Raw genomic sequence first — 20,094 nt, forward strand, 5'->3', positions numbered from 1 at the left:
TTTTCCCCCTTGCCCTGCTCCTTTCCAGGTCAAGCAAACTCCCTTGGGAGGTAATGGGCTCTCCATCGCTAGAAGATGCTTGGAGGAGATTGAAGCCACATATTCCTGCATTAGACTAGATGACATCCAAGATCTCTTCCAACTATATACTTCCATGAGCCTCTTTTTTCATACAATTTTTATTAAATTTTCTGTTTTACAATTTTGAATACTCATTTAAACATCCTTAAAATATCAACGGCTTCCCTTCTTCTCTTTCCATGGTTCATTTAGCATACCATAAATCCCTGCATATTTTACATACGGTAAACCGTTCAGAAATTCCATTATTACATCCATCAAATATTATTTACACTTATTTACACCGCTGGGGAAACCCAGCCAGATGGCTGGGGTATAAATAATAAATTATTAAATTATGATGATGATGAATTTATCTTAATGCTGCCAGCATTTTCAAGTGTACACAATCCCCCCCCCATATATTTAATAAACATTTTTCTTTTTTTTTTAATAATTTTTATTGTTATACATTTTATAAAATTCCATCCAATTTTTCATTTAAACCCGCCTACAACAAATCTTAGTTATTTTTTGACTTCCTTCAGCGTCTCTGACAATCATCCATGGTTATACCTTTAATACACATTCCCTTTTTTCGTATTTTTTTTTTTAATAAACATTTTTCAATCTGCTTTAAATGGATGTTCTTCTTGTTCTCTTATTCTATATGTTAAGTTCAATCAATTCGAATTAGCTACTTCTATGAGTCTCTTCTAGCATCCGGTCAAAATGAAATAATAATATATTTATATTATGCCCATCTGACTGGGTTGTTCCAGCGACTCTGGGCAGCTTCCAACAAAATATTAAAAACACAGTAATGCATGCAGCCTCCCAGTTCAGAAGCTACTGGATAGTCCTATCTGCTGGGGAGCAAGAATGGGACCAGGATATTCCCTTCATGTCTTGCCTGTGGCTTTTCCGGAAGCATCTGATTGGCTACTATGGGTAACAGGATTCTGGACTAAATGGGCCTTGGACTGGATGCTGTGGGGCTCTTCTTATTTTTTTTACCATTGCTCAAACGATTCCTGCATAAGGTTTTTCTCATCCCTGACATGGGCTCAAGGAATCTGCCTTCTAGCTGATGCTTAGGTACTTTTCAAAACACACGACCATAAGACAGCTTTATGGGTTTCCACTATCAGAATGGGGCTGTTTTGCATAATGCACACCATTAATATCTAACCCAGCGTAGCGGAGACCGTGGGAAATAAATAGACAAGTTAGAAACTGAAGGTGCTGATTCCCAGGATTGTGAATGAAATAGCCCATCCTAAATGCCTTCATCTTTAAGGAACTGAAAGCACATTTGCGAAGCTTTAACAGCACATTTATGCAAACACAGGCATGGCAACCACTGCCACCCTTTGACAGGGATCGCAACAATCTTTGGCTAAACTGCTATTTCCATGTTTGTAATTGTATGAAAAGACACGCCGCTAATGATGTAAAATATGAAGGAATTTAAGCAGAATGATTTATGCAGCAAGACTGAGTAAACTTGCTTGCATGCTTCTGTGAGACAAGTGTCCCTAGTTTCCAGGGACAGTCCCGGAATTACAAATGCCATCCTGGCTTCTGATTTGACCTTGGAATGTCCCTCTTTCCCCTGCCAGCACCACTGTTGCATAACCTGCATAATATGCACAAAATACTCCTATACCTGAAATAGACTTGAAATTTATAGCTATCACAGAATTTAGGTTTTTCTTGCGCAGAACATGGGTTAAATTGCCATGAAAACAGTGGGGCTTCAGACCACACAGTTACATGCTTAATTCCGCTAGGTGTGGTTGTCTGGCTTGGACTGAAGCTTCCTCCAGCGCTGGACAGAGGAAAAATGATAAACTTCATCTTTAGATAAGCAAAAGGCTTGTGACACAATAGAAAATGACCCAAATCAAGGGAGCAACTTCTACCCAATTGACAGCAGCATGCCCTAACAATGATGTCCATTCAAGCATAGTGAATTAACAGTGCGCTACACTGACTCGACTCTCCCTCTCTTTGCTTGAACTAGGAGAAAACTTGCTTTCAGCCCTGTGTTTTAGAGTCCTGCAGAGTGTAACTACCCTGTTGCATTACTCTCTGTGGAGCCTGAATACATTCAAGGTCCAATAAGCTGCATAATTCATTGGTTGGTTGGTTGGTTGGTTGGTTGATTAAGATTACTTATATGCCGCTTTCCCACAATGGGCTCTGTCCAAAGCGGCTTACAACACACATTCAAAACATCAAAATACAAATATATGAAATACGGAGCACGTTGTTAGATTCAAATATGATAAAAATCAACCATTTAACAAACACAGTATAAATTCAATACAGCGGTACCTCAGGTTACAGACGCTTCAGGTTACAAACTCCGCTAACCCAGAAATAGTACCTGGGGTTAAAAACGTTGCTTCAGGATGAGAACAGAAACCGCGCGGCAGTGGCGCAGCGGCAGCAGTGGGAGGCCCCATTAGCTATGATACGATACGATACGATACGATATCTTTATTGTCATTGTCCCTTGCGGAACAATGAAATTGAAAAGCTAAAGCTAAAGTGGTACCTCAGGTTAAGAACAGTTTCAGGTTAAGAACGGACCTCCGAAACGAATTAAGTTCTTAACCCGAGGTACCACTGTACTACCAAAAAACAAATTCTAAGATTAAGTACATAAAAACAAAGCAAAACAAGAGTTGACTGACAATAAATTTTCTGAAATTAATGAAGCATTGCCTTTAAAAAAGTCCCCCACAACTAAGAACTTGCATTTTCACATTTAGATGTTGCAAGTGCATCCTTTTAATTTCAACATACCATTTATCAAATATCAACATTTGCAGAATCTCAGTATTCAGTACACGCTAGCAACATTCTGAGAACCAAATCTGCAGTAACTTGGCCATCATGGCAGAGTTGGCAGGGAAAGGCACATATTACATGTCACTGCCGGACATCCAAACCACCCTACCCCCAATTTATATTATGTATGTTCCTAGCTGACAGAGACAGCACAAGCAAGCAGATCAGAGTTAGTGGCACTGACAACATCTGTAGAACTCTGGACTGAAACCACAGTGACAAAACAGATCACCAAACCCAGAAAATGAAAAATGTAGTTAGGATGCAGCCCGATCCTATGCATGCTTACTTGGAAGTAAGTCCTGTTGCATTTGATGGAGCTTGCTCCCAGATAAACAGACAAACTTAACCAGCTGCACAGTATTCTTAAAAACACACACCAGCTAATCCCAAAGTATCCTTTCACTTTACCTGTGAGATGGTGGAGTGTTCCCTGAGGGCTCCGACTCCATGACTAATGCTTCCCTCCCAGTGCTCGCTTTTTACATCTTGTGCCTGCTTCCCCGCCTTATAGCTGTCTTTGAGATTTATTTACTCCTAAATGATGGGTTAGTCAGATCTGCAAACACAGTCCTGGAATGCAGAACCTGCTGCTTGTGCAAACATTAGATTTCCTTGGCTCAGCTGGTAACTTTGGCTTTTCAATTGCCGGGCATGAAATAAGGAGGGGGGGGGGAAATGCTTCACTGGCCACAAAACTGAGAGGCTGCTTCCACCCAAGAATTCTTGAGAACCACAGTCAAACGTTGCTTTTCTGAAATCAGGTGGAAGCAGAAATAGCATTGTGCTTCTACACCGCAGTAAATATAGTGTTGTATTATCTATTAGTGCCCTTCCCTATGGGCATGACCTTTCTCTAATGTTCTGCAAAAGTCCCCAGCAACATTAATTAGTAGCTTCCTCCTTAATTTAATGACTAGTTCAAAGACATTTCTTTCTTTTACAGTGAAACACCACTTTTTCACTATAAAAGAGGGAAATAAGGGGGGTACTAATTAACTAATTAATTAGGATGCGGGTAGCGCTGTGGGTTAAACCACAGAGCCTAGGACTTGCTGATCAGAAGGTCAGCGGTTCGAATCTCCGTGATAGGGTGAGCTCCTGTTGCTCGGTCCCGGTTCCTGCCAACCTAGCAGTTCGAAAACACGTCAAAGTGCGAGTAGATAAATACCGTATTTTTTGCACCATAACACTCACTTTTTTCCTCCTAGAAAGTAAGGGGAAATGTCTGCGCGTGTTATGGAGGAAATGCCTACGGGTGGCATGCCTATGGGTTTTCCTCCTCTAAAAACTACGTGCGTGTTATGGTCGGGTGCATGTTATAGAGCGAAAAATACGGTAGTTACCGCTCAGGCGAGAACATAAACGGTGTTTCCATGCACTGCTCTGGTTTGCCAGAAGCGGCTTTGAAATATACTCAGAGTTGCAAAGTGATTTCATGCTCTTTATTCAGCTCATAGTGGTGAGGAGGAATGAATGAAAGTCCCCTCAAAGTATCTGCTTTATATACATTATTTACACAATGGGCTGCACATGATTGGCTAATTCTGGAATTCTACTGTAAGCCGATCAGGTTGTGGATTCACTTATATCTGGAGCATGATTGGGTGGTTCCTGCCAACCAATCATACTGCTGCATTGTTCTAGGACCAATCAGACTGCTGTATTCTGAATACTATTGTTCTAAGACCAATCAGACTGCTGCAGTTTGGATCCTATTCAACTCAGTACATAACACCCTTAGTCATGCTGGCCACATGACCCGGAAGCTGTACGCCAGCTCTCTTGGCCAATAAAGCGAGATGAGCGCCGCAACCCCAGAGTCGGTTACGACTGGGCCTAATGTTCAGGGGTCCCTTTACCTTTACCTTTACTAATTAACACTGTACCAAAGGTGCTATTCGTGTATAAAACACATAAAGGGGGTCCATATAATAGGAAAGGAGTCTGCATGGCTGGCCAAGCCCAGGCATTGTGAAGCCAATACAGGCCAGCATCACCAACATCAGAAAGTTAACCAGAAGAATCTGAAGAGAACCCATTGTATATGAGTAGCTGTTCCTGATTCCTGTGCAGACATCTGAGCGCAACACCAGGAGAGGGGATAATACATGGGTAGGCAAACTAAGGCCCGGGGGCCAGATCCGGCTCAATCGCCTTCTAAATCCGGCTTGCGGACTGTCTGGGAATCAGCATGTTTTTACATGAGTAGAATGTGTCCTTTTATTTAAAATGCATCTCTGGGTCATTTGTGGGGCCTGCCTGGTGTATTCATATGAACAGAATGTGTGCTTTTATTTAAAATGCATCTCTGGGTTATTTGTGGGGCATAGGAATTTATTCATTTTTTAAAAAAAATCAAAATATAGTCTGGCCCCCCACAAGGTCTGAGAGACAGTGGACCGGTCCCCTGCTGAAAAAGTTTGCTGACCCCTGGGCTAATAGCACAACTTCACACAAATCCTCATCGATGAAAAGGGTTTATTTAAAGGGCATTTCATCATCAGTCCTCCAGCTATGCTGAACAGAAAGTGATAACAATGGTAGAAGCTGAAGGAGGAAAGTTTTAATTAAAGATACAGCACTCCCTAAAAGCTTATAAAGTCATACACTTTTAGCCGTTAGTTTAGCTTTAAACAAAAGCAACTACTGGTTTTGTGAGTAGATGTAACACACCCATGACCCATGTGCCAGTGACCCAAATGCTAAATTTTGAATTTAATAAAATCACTGCAAATTCCACTCAGAAATCAAGCATAGGAGTTGTTAAATCCTCTTCAGGATAGCACAAACAACACAGTCATTTCCTGTTGTCCAGCCCTAATATGGTTGGCACAAGCTGGACAACGTTGACATGTCACTATTGGATACGCAGAAAGCAACTCTAAGTAAGCATTGTACTTATATTGTATGGCAGTTGCTATGCAGGGTAGTTACTTTCATGTGAGAAAAAAATATTCTGTCAAAAAAAAAAGGTGCCATGTTGAAATGAATCAGGACACACATTCCTTTCAAAAACAAAGAGGGGAATGTTGGGGAAATTAACAATTTCATAAAATTGTATCATTTTGATCAGGCATAGGCAAACTCCAGCCCTCCAGATGTTTGGGACTACAATTCCCATCATCCCTAGCTAACAGGACCCGTGGCCAGGGATGATGGGAATTGTAATCCCAAACATCTGGAGGGCTGGAGTTTGCCTATGCCTGATTTTGATGATTCTGTTTTCTTATTAGGCTATGGCCTAGCTAAACTAAAAGGGCCTGTACCTGTCTTTTACAGTACAGAACAGTGGCGTGTGGTCACTGGACTCTAAGAGGACTAGGCTAGTCCCCTAAATGTTCCCCAGTGCCTCCTTCCCAAAGCCCGGGAAGCTTCTGCCTAGCATTGTAGGCACAATGCTCCCGTGCACAACATCAGGACATCACAATATCACACGCATTACTGCTCCCCTATGAAAAATTTCACCGCAAGCCACTGAGTACAGAACTATCTGCTTTTAGGTACTGTACATAGTGAATATCCATTCCAGAGCACTGAAAAGAATAAAATGTTAGAATCAATGGTGGCCACTGTATGCATGAAAAGAGAATCGGCTGGGCATGGCAACTGTGATTAATCTTGAATTGTTTCGTAGACAGATGAAAGCGGACACTGGAAGACTTTTAATGAACAGGAAAATCAGTCAAAGTCTTCACAAAGATAGACACTGAAAAATTGTTGTATGCAATCACATGGAATTAAAAAGAGGGCTAATCTGAAGAGCCAAATGGTTTTGATTGGTTCAGGATGGTGACGTTGCATTGCAACAATTAAGATTGCTGTGATTCTTTGATTGGTGAATAGAACAGACTTGTGTAACCTGGAAATATATTTTAAAAATTAATTTGGGTTCAGTGGGACTTACTCCCAAGCAAGTAAGTATATTATGGCAGGAAAAAATACTTTTGCCCCTGTTCCCAAACTCTGGTGGAACAGGGCCTGAAACTTGAATTACTTGGATTCATATTCATAACGTTCCTAGGAAACTTGCACTCATTTTGGAAAAGGAAAGTGGTATCAAATTTACTCATCAATTATGTTGTTAACTCATCCCACTAATCCGCTAGGAAGTATGCTGTTTTTAATTTATCCTTCTGTTCCCCCCGCCTCTCTTAAACAGAAACTCTGCTCTATTGACAAAGGAGGTGTTTATTTGGACATTGTGATAAATTTAGGTGGGAACTGAATCTAGCCACAAGCCATTTTTATCAGGCTTAAGCAAGAAGAGGCATTTCCACTGAACTGAAAAATGAATCCAGTTCAGCCTTCTTATGGCAGGGCAAGAACCTCCATATAGGGATGAGAGAGAAACCCAATTCAGTTTGCATTTAAAGGTAAATTTAAATAATTCGCAATTTTAAAAATGATGTGCACTCCTATGAATTTTGTAGCTCTCCAGTTTTGTAATGTACAAAAAAATTGCACACACTAGTGTCAAGTGTGCATATAAATGCAAACATTTGTGGTTCGAGGACCCAACCCCCGCGAAGTAAAATGAAGACACAGGGACACGTGATATAAGGTTAATGGGCTAGAAAAGGCCACAAGTTTATTGATTACAGCAATGAAAAGGTATTGGCTTAGGCATTGGATCGCGAAACAAGTGGGTTTATTCACCAGGGGTTCATCACCTGTTGATGCTAATCCAACTATAGGCTCACCCCTGATGTCACCGAGGGTCGTGCCATGGCCTCCCGCCAAGCAGGCTTCGGACGGAATACACGACCGCCAGATTCCTTTAATGGAATACCCCTAGACATTGAAGGCATAGGCGATGGCCACACCTAGCACTTCGACACACCACAACACATTATTCCAATGCCTAACCTACCCACCAATACCACCAAAAAGTTGTGACGATTGCTACGAGGTAGGCGAAAAAACCAAAAAGCCTAATGCCAAATGGAAAAAACTCCTACCAGGCCCCCCGGGCAACCGGGGCGACCAACCTAAGGTCCATAGCAAGGCCAATGACCTAAGCCCTAACTCAAAGGGAGTGGAGGGTGGGTGACTCGCACAGGAGGACAAAGAGAAATGAGGCCGGGGAAATGGCTGGCACTGCAGCATAAAGGCTGCTGGACACGCCCCCCATGGCACCTGGTTGGACGGCCACCGGGGGGGGCGTGAGTGCCAGCCAGGTGAGCTGGAGGCAGGGGGCGACGCCCCCTGCTAGGAGCAGTGTTCGGGCTCCCGTCCGCAACCACTCCCCTCTCTTTCAGGGAGGAGAGTCTTTGTGAAAATAACATACAGAAATTCAGTATGTTAGCAGAATGTACTTTGCAAAAATGCGCCTGTTTGGAGAAATTAACACTATAAAATGCTGGTGAATTTTCATGAAAACTTTTTTTTTTAATTGCAAACTAGTGTAGAAATCTGGAGAGCTGAACTTGAGAGTGGAAAAGTGAGAAACTGAGCAAAACCAGAGCACATTTATTTGCCCACCCCTACCTTCAACCAATGAGGAATTCCTATTTCCTTGTTCCTTTTTACTGGTCCCTAGAAAATCGAAATGCTGAAGATAAACATTTCCCAAACTGGTGCCCTCAGCCCTAGTCAGGATGGCCCAAAGTAAGGGGTAATTTTTGAATTATGGTGCTGGAGGAGACTCTTGAGAGTCCCATGGACTGTAAGAAGATCAAACCTCTCCATTCTGAAGGAAATCAGCCCTGAGTGCTCACTGGAAGGACAGATCCTGAAGCTGAGGCTCCAAGACTTTGGCCACCTCATGAGAAGAGAAGACTCCCTGGAAAAGACCCTGATGTTGGGAAAGTTTGAGGGCACAAGGAGAAGGGGATGACAGAGGACGAGATGGTGGGACAGTGTTCTCGAAGCTACCAGCATGAGTTTGACCAAACTGCGGGAGGCAGTGGAAGACAGGAGTGCCTGGCGTGCTCTGGTCCATGGGGTCACGAAAAGTCAGACACGACTAAACAATTAAACAACAACAACAAGGGTTAATTGGCATTGCACTTCAGCAACATCTGGAGGGCACCAACTTGTAGTAGCTGCTCTACAACAGTGGTCTTCAACTAGTCCAGACCTGAGACACACTGCTGGCTCCCAGCCTGTTATGGACCAGACTTGGGCTGGTCATAATCTCTCTGTCTAACTTAACTCACATAGTTGTTGTGAGGATAAGTCGGGGAACCACGTGCACTGCTCTCAGAGCTTGTTGGTGAGGTGGCGAGAGAAGTAAGTCATGATCAGGGGTGCAAGAGCAGGAAAAAGGAATCTCTGGCCCTTCAGGTGTCCTTTGACTCCTACTCCCAACAGCACCAGGCAGCCTGGCCATTGGTCAGGGCTGAGGAAGTGGGTGTCCAACAGCATTTATAAAGCCACAGGTTCAGCATCAGGGAGAGAGGGAAGGAGAGAGGTAGGCAGAGAGACAAAGAGAGAGAGAACCTTACAGTGGTACCTTGGGTTAAGTACTTAATTCATTCCAGAGGTCCGTTCTTAACCTGAAACTGTTCTTAACCTGAAGCACCACTTTAGCTATTGGGGCCTCCTGCAGCTGCCGTGCTGCCAGAGCACGATTTTTGTTCTCATTCTGAAGCAAAGTTCTTAGCCCGAGGTACTATTTCTGGGTTAGTGGAGTCTGTAACCTGAAGCATATGCAACCCAAGGTACCACTGTATAAGTTTTTAATAAAAATTTGGACTAAACTGGTGCACAGTTTCAAACCAGACACACTTTACTCTTGGGTTTGGCTTTTTCTTTTGCCTTTTTCAATGGGCATATCATTTTGTTATGCTCTCAGAAACGATAAAAATGAATTTTTAAAAATGAGGAAAGCAGTAAGTGAAGTGGAAAAACAGTGGAGAATAAAGTAGAGGATGGTGGGAAGCAAATTAAGTTCGGCTCTGCAAAGATATTGCTCTGTCAGGAAACAGAGGGAACTCATGAAGGTTTTATTGAAACATGCAGGACTTCCTTTGATTCCTCTCTTTCTCTCTCAGACAAATAGACTTTTTTTTTTCTAGAATCCACGTGAAGCCTCCTCCCTTTCTTCTGCTCTCCATTCAAAAGCACTGTCTTTCCATTGTTGGCTGAAGCAGTGGCAGGTTCAGCCGCCACTTCTTCCTTCCTAAAAATAACAACTGGAGGCATGATTTAAAATAAAATAATGAAGCTGAAAACTACCCTAGACATTAACAATGATGCTTGGATTTTATTAACCCATCCATTGCACAAGACATGCACCAGTAGAGGGAGATTATTGTGGAACTAATAATTAAGGAGAGTTGTAGAATGAAAACAAACTCTTTGCCTCAGGGCAGAAAGTGGCATTGCCCATCATGTCTCTCTCCATTTAATATACTGTTTAATATACCTTGAGATTTTCTCTGAAGTTGGTGCACTGTTCAAACATCATTCAGAAAGTTTACTGGGTGTTTCTCTATATCAATAATGTGTTCCAGCTTTACTCTGGTAAATATTCAGATCAGACTCTCTTGACTCAATATGTCGGCACATTTTTATCATTCCAGTGCTCATGGGATTCTACTTTATTTTTCCCTTTGCTTGGAGGAGCTATGGAACAGCCCCAGTAAGAATGAATTTGTGTGGCTGTTTTGCTACAGCCTGCTGTTTTCTCTCTTTGCCTGGTTTTGCGGCATGCTCACAGCAAATGTGCTGCCATACTTGAGCACAAATAATTGATTTAAGTGAAGCCGAGAAAGAGGAGTTTTCAAGGCATCATTGGCAGATTTGGGCTTTCTGAGTTTTCTGTTCGGCTGTGTGCAAAGCCCTGCATGACCTTGGAGTCAAAGGGGGAAGGGAGATTACTCCAGTGGGATCAGAGCCAGGGCTTTTTCGACTGTGGCCCCAATCTGGTGGAACACTCTGTCACAAGAGACTAGGGCCCTGTGGGACTTGACATCTTTCCTCAGGGCCTGCAAGATGGGGCTGTTCCGCCAGGCCTTTGGCCAAGGCACAGTCTGACCCCCTCTCTTCTTCTGTAATCCCCATAGAACTCTAACCCAATGGTTGCCATTAATTTGATTCTGAATTGATTTTAGAATGTATTTTAATTAATTGACTGTGTGATTTTATGTACACTGTGCTATTTTTACTTGTTGTTAGCTGCTCTGAGCCCGACTTTGGCCGGGGAGGGCGGAATACAAATAAATTATTATTATTATTATTATTATTATTATTATTATTAGGCAGCTGCTGCGGTTTCTGCCCCTTCCTCCTCCTCTCTTTCTCCTGCCCCTGATAGGCTTTCTACCTCTGGCTCTTCTCTTTCCCTCGAACCTGAGAGCCAGTGTGGTGTAGTGGTTAAGAGCAGTGGACTTGTAATCTGGTGAACTGGGTTCGCTTCCCCACTCCTCCACATGCAGCTACTGGGTGACCTTGAGCTAGTCACACTTCTCTGAAGTCTCTCAGCCTCACTCACCTCACAGAGCGTTTGTTGTGGGGGAGGAAGTGAAAGGAGAATGTTAGCCGCTTTGAGACTCCTGAAGGGGAGTGATAAAGCGGGATATCAAATCCAAACTCCTCTTCTTCTTCTCCTGCCTCCCAGCCTCCCTCCTCCTCTGACCCGTCTTCAGAGTCCACTCCCATGATGCTGGCTGTGAGCTTTCCTGCTCCGCTGCTTCCCTGGGGAGTTCTTCAGCTGGAGACGCCACTGCTTCCCTTCACCCAGCCAGTACCTTACAGATGTGGAACAGATATTATGTGGCACCTGTAACTGTGCCAATTCTGCTGATCGAAGGGGTTGAATGGGCACATGCGGGGCAAAGCAATCTCATAGGTACCTGGGTCCCAAGTTGTTCAGGGCTTTGTATAGTAAAAGTAACACCTTGGACCTGCAAATCAGCAAGCAGTGCCGATCTCTCAACCTCTCTCCTGTTAGCAATCGCCCTATGTGTTAAATCTTTGGTTTTCTGCATGCGTGTGATACAGCCAGCACTGACACTGTGCCCTGCAAAAGAGGCAGGACCCCCTGTGTAGGTCTCCTGAGGGATTTCAGCTGTGAAGCAGAGACTTGTGAGGTTTTTGGAGGGAACTGAGGTTTGCAGGTGGAAAGCAAATTACTAAGCAATCTTGGCCCATCCCTAGAGCAAATAAAGGCCGGACCAAATAAACCTATTTGCTTCTCTGACATTTGTCATCGTTCCTGAATCTGGGAAAAAGGCGTCCCCAGCAGTGCCGTAGGGGTAGATCAAAAGACAAGAGCCCAAAGGAAACCTCACAAAAACATAACTGTGTAAATAAAAGGCTCTGTTTGCAAGTGTTTGGGGAACTTGTTTCGTATCTTGCCAAGAGAATGTGTACAGCTCTTTGTTTCCAACTAAGCAGCTCCGTATGCGTGCCGATCGGACTAGCTCTGAGCTAAAACGCAGGTTTACATGAATGCTGCTGTCCAGTGCAAAAATAACCCCTCTCCCCTATCATAATTTTCTTGAGTTGGAAGGTTGAAGGGATGAAGGGGGTATCTGATGGGGAGTTGGAAGTGCAACAGCAGAGATCATTTGGTTTGTATCTTTAATTGTTAATTCTGTTAAGTGTTAGAGTCAACTAGCCAACAATGGTTCCGTGTGAAAATTTGATTCCTTCAGTGCGCTATATGTGGGGCCTCCCTTGCGCTTGGTCTGGAAACTTCAATTAGTGCAGGATACTGCAATATGGTTGCTACCAGGAGTGAGATCCTGTCAGCATGTCTCACATCTGCTCAGACAATTGAAAGGAATTCATATTTTAGTGGGGCAGCTCCTAAACTCTAGAACTCCCTGCCTATTGACATTTCAGAAGGTCGGAGGTTTGAATCCCTGTGACGGGGTGAGCTCCCGTTGCTCAGTCCCTGCTCCTGCCAACCTAGCAGTTCGAAAGCACGTCGAGGTGCAAGTAGATAAATAGGTAGGGCTCCAGTGGAAAGGTAAACAGCATTTCCATGCGCTGCTCTGGTTCGCCAGAAGCGGCTTAGTCATGCTGGCCACAAGACCTGGAAGCTGTACACCGGCTCCCTCGGCCAGTAAAGCGAGATGAGCGCCGCAACCCCAGAGTCAGTCACTACTGGAACTAATGGTCAGGGGTCCCTTTACCTTTACCTTACTTTCTTTGTATCCTTTTCCAGCACCAGCAAAAACAAACAAAACAAAAAACTGTTTGGAGAAACCTGTCTGCATTTTAATCTGTAATATTATCTTATAGTACATATTTTCAACTGTTGTTTTTATTCGTATTCATATTTTTTAAAACCTTGTTTTTAACTTTCTTGACAATTTTTAATGTGCATTTTATATTATTTGCAAAACTCTGGGCCGAAACAGGTCCCCTACCCTTATCTAGGAAACAAAAGAGTGCATTTTATAGGTTACTAACTTTAACTACCAACTCCAAGTATTGCATAGAAAACGTGATTATTGCTACAGACTGCAGCTTCACAATTTCATTGCTAAGTGACTCTGCAGCATCACCTAGTGGTTCTGGAGACCAGCAGGAGATTTTCTAATACTTAAAAAACAAACAAACAAAAAAAACTTCACTTTGCTCCATCAGAGAAACTATGGGCTGTCTTAATAGCAGGAGTGGCTTTATTTGTATAAATCTTCTAAGTATGCAGCCACAGAAAGGAGCAGAACCAGGCAGAGGGCCTTCTCAGTAGTAGTGCCAGCCTTGTGGAACGCCCTCCCATCAGATATCAAGGAAATAAGCAGCTCTCTTATTTTTAAAAGACATCTGAAGGCAGCCCTGTTTAGGGAAGTTTTCAATATTTAATGCTCTACAGTGGTACCTCGGGTTACATACACTTCAGGTTAGCGGAGTCTGTAACCTGAAGCGTCTGTAACCCGAGGTACCACTGTATTGTTATTCTAAAGGCAGGAGATGCAGCCTTCATGCTGAAGCTGGTCAGTGGCTGGATGGGAGACCATCAGTTGGTAGAACATGAGACTCTTAATCTCAGGGCCGTGGGTTTGAGTCCCACGTTAGGCAGAAGATTCCTGCGTTGCAGGGGGTTAGAATAGATGGTGATGATTCTATGGTTGCCTTGAGCTCCATAATAGAAGACACGTAGGATGTAATTGGAGGCAGTGAGAGATTTTACTTTCTTTGGCTCCATGATCACTGCAGATGGTGACAGCAGTCACGAAATTAAAAGACACCTGCTTCTTGGGAGAAAAGCAATGACAAACCTAGACAGCATCTTAAAAAGCAGAGAAATCACCTTGCCGACAAAGGTCTGTATAGTTAAAGCTATGTTTTTCCCAGTATTGAGAGCTGAACTATAAAGAAGGCTGATCGCCAAAGAACTGATGCTTTTGAATTATGGTGCTGGAGGAGACTCTTGAGAGTCCCATGGACTGCAAGAAGATCAAACCTCTCCATTCTGAAGGAAATCAGCCCTGAGTGCTCACTGGAAGGACAGATCCTGAAGCTGAGGCTCCAAGACTTTGGCCACCTCAAGAGAAAAAAGAAGAGAAGATTCCCTGGAAAAGACCCTGAAGTTGGGAAAGATTGAGGCCACAAAGAGAAGGGGATGAAAGAGGACGAGATGGCTGGACAGTGTTCTTGAAGCTACCGACATGAGTCTGACCAAATTGTGGGAGGCCGTGGAAGACAGGAGTGCCTGGCGTGCTCTGGTCCATGGGGTCACAAAGAGTCAGACACAACTAAACCACTAAACAACAAGGATGTAAATGTAGTAAATAAAATAAAAGTACAGTGATAGCAGCTTGTTCCCAGCTAAATCAGAGCCCTGAGAATCAGCAATCAAAATACTCACAGGGAGATCTGGGTTTGCTACAATGTCAGGGTTGGCAGAGACTACCAGTACCACCTATTAGTTGAAAGGCCACTATAGAGGTGGCACTGGCGGGTGGCTGCTGAGGTGGCAACAGATCTAGTCTCCAAGGAGCATGCCATAGCTGTGGCTGCTGCCATGGTAGCAGGAAATGCATTCCTTGGAGGCCAGGTCTGCTGCCCCTATGGATCCTGCCGCCTGAGGCAGCTGCCTCACCTTGCCTCACGGATGAGCTGGCCCTGTTTCACGCTGTGGAGAAGAGTGCTAAATACTTTCCCTGATCCCACCAAAGATGTCATTAGCTCCATAGGGGAAAACATACAGATACAATCCTGGGATGTCTTTTTGTTTTCCCCTCTGTGGAGCCGATAGCACTTTTGGGGGGTGATTGTCAGGAGGCATGCTATTTAAATTGGGAACAGAGTGGAGGGAAACAGTTAAATATCCCCTCGATTAGTGCCACTTCCCTGTTCCTTCGAAGCAGCCTTGTGAAGATGCTAATGATTAAAACACCTTTTTAAAAAATGCCTAGTTTAGCCCTAAGGGAAGTTTTGTTTCAAGAAAAGGAAGAGGGTTTAATAATAATAATAATAATAATAATAATAATAATAATAATAAAGCTCAGATGAATAAAGCAAAATTTCTCAGGCAGCATGAAGCACTCAGCAGACTTGTTTGTCGAGTTTCTTGATAGCCCTAATTTGCATCTCTTTATGTACATATTGGCTCTAAAATGGATTCTCCAGTCACAGGGCAGTCGGTTTCTGTCTCCCTGCTCCATCTCTCTCTGTCTTCTCCATGCCTAGGCATCTGCTCACCTCAGCATTGGGGACTTGTCTGCTGTTAAGGCAGCAGGTGTGCTTGTGCCTTGTGACCTGGGAAGCTGCAAGAGGGAGAAGATGAGGGGGTGGTCCTGTTGAGCAAGCAGGACATCTTGCCCAATGGCAGGGTTGGTTACGATCGGTGTCAATCAACACCGCAGACAGGCTTGACCTGCTCGTTCTATTTTATTATATGTGTTTTTGGAACCAAAAAGCTTCCTCCAGTAACCTTAACGTAACTTTCAGAAAGATCTTTGTTCCGGAAAAGGGAAGCACTTGTACGTGAAGAGACATATTTGGTGAAGGAAATAAATTAACTGAACTCCTGAGCATGCGCAGAGAGACACACTCTCTCACACCAACTGGCCACAGGACGGTCACATGCTCTGGTGGAGTTCAAAGGGAACCTTTCCTTTTAGAGGTAAACCTTTGAGCTTGTGACTTTGAGACTTTGCAACAAGCACCTCATAATTCACTTTCCATGTGGTCCAGCAAGGCATTAAGGGGTTTTTTCGTCATCAAGCATTTGGGTGGTAAATATGCTGGTTTCCCTACTAGTCCACATGACTTACAGAGTTTAGCATGGACTGTGGAGAACAGGGAACAGGGGGGAATTTTTCATTTAAAGGCAAACTTATCTAATCCACATTTTCCGAATCAGCATCTAAAACAGAAGCACAGCCCATCCTTCAAACCCACAGTTCCCCAAAGTTTGCAATGCAGCACTCAAGTCACTTAACGTGTACAAAAACCCATACAGTGGGTGAAATGTGCATATAAATTCATATATTGGTGCCTTAAAGCAGGGGAAATTGCTTTGCAAAGCGTGTCTGCCAATGTCTCTGCTAGGGAAAACGGCATACAAAAATGTATTTAATAGGAGGCATTCACAGCAAAATGCTTATGAATTTTCAAGATGACTTTTTAAAGAAGGGAATTGCACACTGATGTGGGCAAGTGGAAAACTGAACGTCAGACCGGAATCTGAAATGGACACATTTGTCCATCTCTGGCACAGAATGTTAGTGTTTTGGGGCACCCTGGAGATCAACAAGCCCACCCCCCACCCACCCCGGTTTAATCGAGAATCTGCAATGCAGACTGCACCTGCAGAATCTATCCAGCCTTGGCTTAAATATGCATGGGTGGCTTTCTGCTTATCCCTCAACAGATGAAGCCAGAGTTGAGAGTTTAGTGAGTTATGTGACCTAGAAGCAAAGCAGCGAGCTGGAGAGAGAGTCAGAGCAATGTTTGAAAGCAATGTTTGATTTCTGTTTGAATCCAAGGCTGCAAACTAGCGGAAAAAGAAGAGAATTGTGGGGGTGCTGATGCTGTGGTCCCCTCCGTCGTAGGCTTGGGTTGAATATATATGTAAATAAACCATCCATCATAAAGGCATCACAGTCTTCACTGTGACTCATTTCCAAAAGGAAACAGGAACTCTGGCTAAGCACCTGAGATCCCTGGAATCCCACGCCTCTTGAAGATTGGGGTGCTGAGCAACAATATATTAGCTCCCTGAAACAGAAATGCTTCCTTGGGGAGGGGGGAGATGTCTGGGTCCAGTCCAACAACTGATTGACAACCGCACAGTTGCCCATGTAGCACGTTGAGCAACAGCCTTTATATATTGTTTGTATGTTTGTTTGTTTGTTTGTTTGTTTATACCCCGCCCATCTGGCTGGGTTTCTCCAGCAACTCTGGGCGGCTTCCAACGGAATATTAAACTACAATAACCTATTAAACATTAAAAACTTCCCCAAACAGGGCTGCCTTCAGATGTCTTCTAAAAATCAGGTAGTTGTTTTCCTCTTTGACATCTGGTGGGAGGGCGTTCCACAGGGCAGGTGCCACTCCCGAGAAGGCCCTCTGCCTGGTTCCCTGTAACTTGGCTTCTCGCAGCGAGGGAACCACCAGAAGGCCCTCGGTGCTGGACCTCAGTGTCTGGGTAGAACAATGGGGGTGGAGACACTCCTTCAGGTATACTGGCCCAAGGCCGTTTAGGGCTTTAAAGGTTAACACCAACACTTTGAATTGTGCTCGGAAACGTACTGGGAACCAATGTAGGTCTTTTATGTGGTCTCGGCGGCTGTTCCCAGTTACCAGTCTAGCTGCCGCATTCTGGATTAGTTGTAGTTTCTGAGTCACCTTCAAAGGTAGCCCCACGTAGAGTGCATTGCAGTAGTCCAAGGGAGAGATAACTAGAGCATGCACCACTTTGGCGAGACAGTCCACAGGCAGGTAGGGTGCCCTGGACACAGAATTGACGTGCGCCTCCATGAACTGCTGTGAGTCCAGAATAACTCCCATGCTGCGTACCTGGTCCTTCAGGGGCACAGTTACCCCATTCAGGACCAGGGAGTCCTCCACACCTGCCCACCTCCTGTCCCCCCAAAACAGTATTTCTGTCTTGTCAGGATTCAACCTGAATCTTGCTATTTTTCAAAAAGCCAAATGAAACTTCCTTCTTCCCGAGATCTCCTGAGGTTCCTGTGCATCCACATCATTAAAGTCTTGGAGTTCCTCCAGACTGCTAGGTTGTGGGTTTTTGTTTTTTGTTTTTTGCTTTTGTTTTTGTTTGTTTTTTGTGGCTGCATTCTGCAACATTCAAGTAGGTAGCCGTGTTGGTCTGACACGGTAGAAATATATTTTAAAAATGATTTTTTTTTCCAGTAGCCCCTTAGAGACCAACTAAGATTGTTCTTGGTATGAGCTTTCGTACCTGAAGAAGTGTGCATGCACACAAAAGCTCATACCAGGAACAAACTTAGTTGATCTCTAAGGTGTTACTGGACAATTAAAAAAGAAAAGAAAAGTATATACTGGTATTTATTCTGCAACATGTCATTGATGCAATAATAGAAGAAGAAGAAGAAGAAGAAAGGGAAGAAGAAGAAGAGTTTGGATTTGATATCCTGCTTTATCACTACCCGAAGGAGTCTCAAAGCAACTAACATTCTCCTTTCCCTTCCTCCCCCAACAAGCACTCTGTGAGGTGAGTGGGGTTGAGAGACTTCAAAGAAGTGTGACTAGCCCAAGGTCACCCAGCAGCTGCATGTGGAGGAGCGGAGACGCGAACCTGGCTCCCCAGATTACGAGCCTACCACTCTTAACCACTACACCACACTGGCTCTCAATGTATTAGTGGTGGATTTAAACAGTACCATCTACACACCATTCCACTAGCTGTTCTGTGATGCTTCCGCAATGTTGCTGTGTTATTGGTGCCTAGAGGGTCACTCTTGGACCAAAGTACAACAAGAGTGGGACAAGAATTAATCAGACTGTTTGCGGTACAAAGAGTTGCGGGATTTCAGCAGGATGTTACAGGCACACACTGATAGGCAATGATGTGGTATGTCTGCCCTGAAATACTTGCAGACACAGCCAGTATTGAAAGAGGGATTGTGAATAACTGCCCCAATCCCTTCATGAGCACAAATGATCTTAACCATGCATCGAAGTTCCCATTGTGTTGGAGGTATCTACCCCTGGATTGCAACTGCAAGTAATCTAATATCGATTCCCTCTTAAGAAAAGCCTTGCATAGGATGTGGGAAACAGCTTAAGTAGTTTTCTGGTCTCCATTCAGGTCTTTAAAAATGTAATCCTAGAAATAACTATTAAGACACCAAGAGTAATGCCTTGCCTCCTGCAAAGGTGGACCATAGCTGTCAACATTTCCCTTTTCTTGTGAGGAATCCTATTCAGAATAAAGGAATTTTCCTTTTAAAAAATGGGAAACATTGAAAGCTATGAGCTGGACATACCCGAACCCCGCAGTTTTAACGCATTCCGATTTCTGCATAGGACACGGATTTATGCAGGTCTGCGTAGTACCAGACTGTGGGCTAAACAGTGGAATCTTACAAATGAGTTCAATGACTTTTACGCCCAGGAAATTGGCATAGTATTGAAGGCCCAAAGATGCTTGGAAGTTGTCAGTCAAATTAAGCTAAAAACAAAACGAAACTTCCTTCAGAGAAAGAGAACAAAAACTAATCACAACACAGCATTTGTTGGCATACTGCCCCTATTCCTGGAACTGGTTTATTTTCATCCACTGTCCCCCATCTCACAATCTCCCCATGTAACCCAGAAAAGGAGACTTACTTTTGCAGCTTCTCCATCGTTCCGCTCTCCTCAACCCTTGGTCCGCTAAAGGCTGTGTGTTCTGCAACTAATCCGAAGGCATGTCGTCGCTGTCGCTGCTGCCACCAACTATAGGATTTGCCAGGAGTTAAGCCTACCAAGATATCAGCCACTCCGGCAGGGTGGGGCTGTTTAAACATATGACTGCGCTTTCTCATTCAGTACAAGAATGCCCAGGACCATGAAATTAAATGAGGCGCTGTAAAACTAGGCAGATTTGGCATTTACCTTCAGCGGGATTGTGAGATAAGCATCAGATTTCTCATTGTTTTGGGACTTTTAGATCAGCTCCTCCAGCACTCTCTGACTTGATGTGTGCGGAAAAGCACCTTTGCCATGCTCCAAATCTGTTTCACTGTGAACATTTGTGGGCATAGCTCTACAACAGGGTTTCCTAAAGTGGGGGGATGATCC

The 20,094-nt window shown here is 43.9% G+C and overlaps 1 protein-coding gene across 2 annotated transcripts in view; it reads right to left on the reverse strand.

The window, feature by feature from the left end:
- The window catches only part of FER1L6 (fer-1 like family member 6), a 121,714-nt gene extending 101,977 nt beyond the window's left edge, over nt 1-19,737 (reverse strand). Inside the window, exon 1 of one of the 2 annotated variants that reach the window (XM_081873946.1) lies at nt 19,642-19,737. In XM_081873946.1, the coding sequence (XP_081730072.1) occupies nt 19,642-19,658 (17 nt within the window). In that variant the 5' untranslated portion in view covers nt 19,659-19,737. Of the gene's footprint in view, nt 1-3,330; nt 3,412-19,641 lie in introns of those variants that run through there. The other variant, XM_081873945.1, reaches the window with a different exon arrangement.
- Between the last annotated feature and the right edge of the window lie 357 nt (nt 19,738-20,094).

This window comes from Podarcis erhardii (genome assembly GCF_964252035.2).
Source record: "Podarcis erhardii genome assembly, chromosome: 8".
Classification (NCBI taxonomy): Eukaryota; Metazoa; Chordata; class Lepidosauria; order Squamata; family Lacertidae; genus Podarcis; species Podarcis erhardii.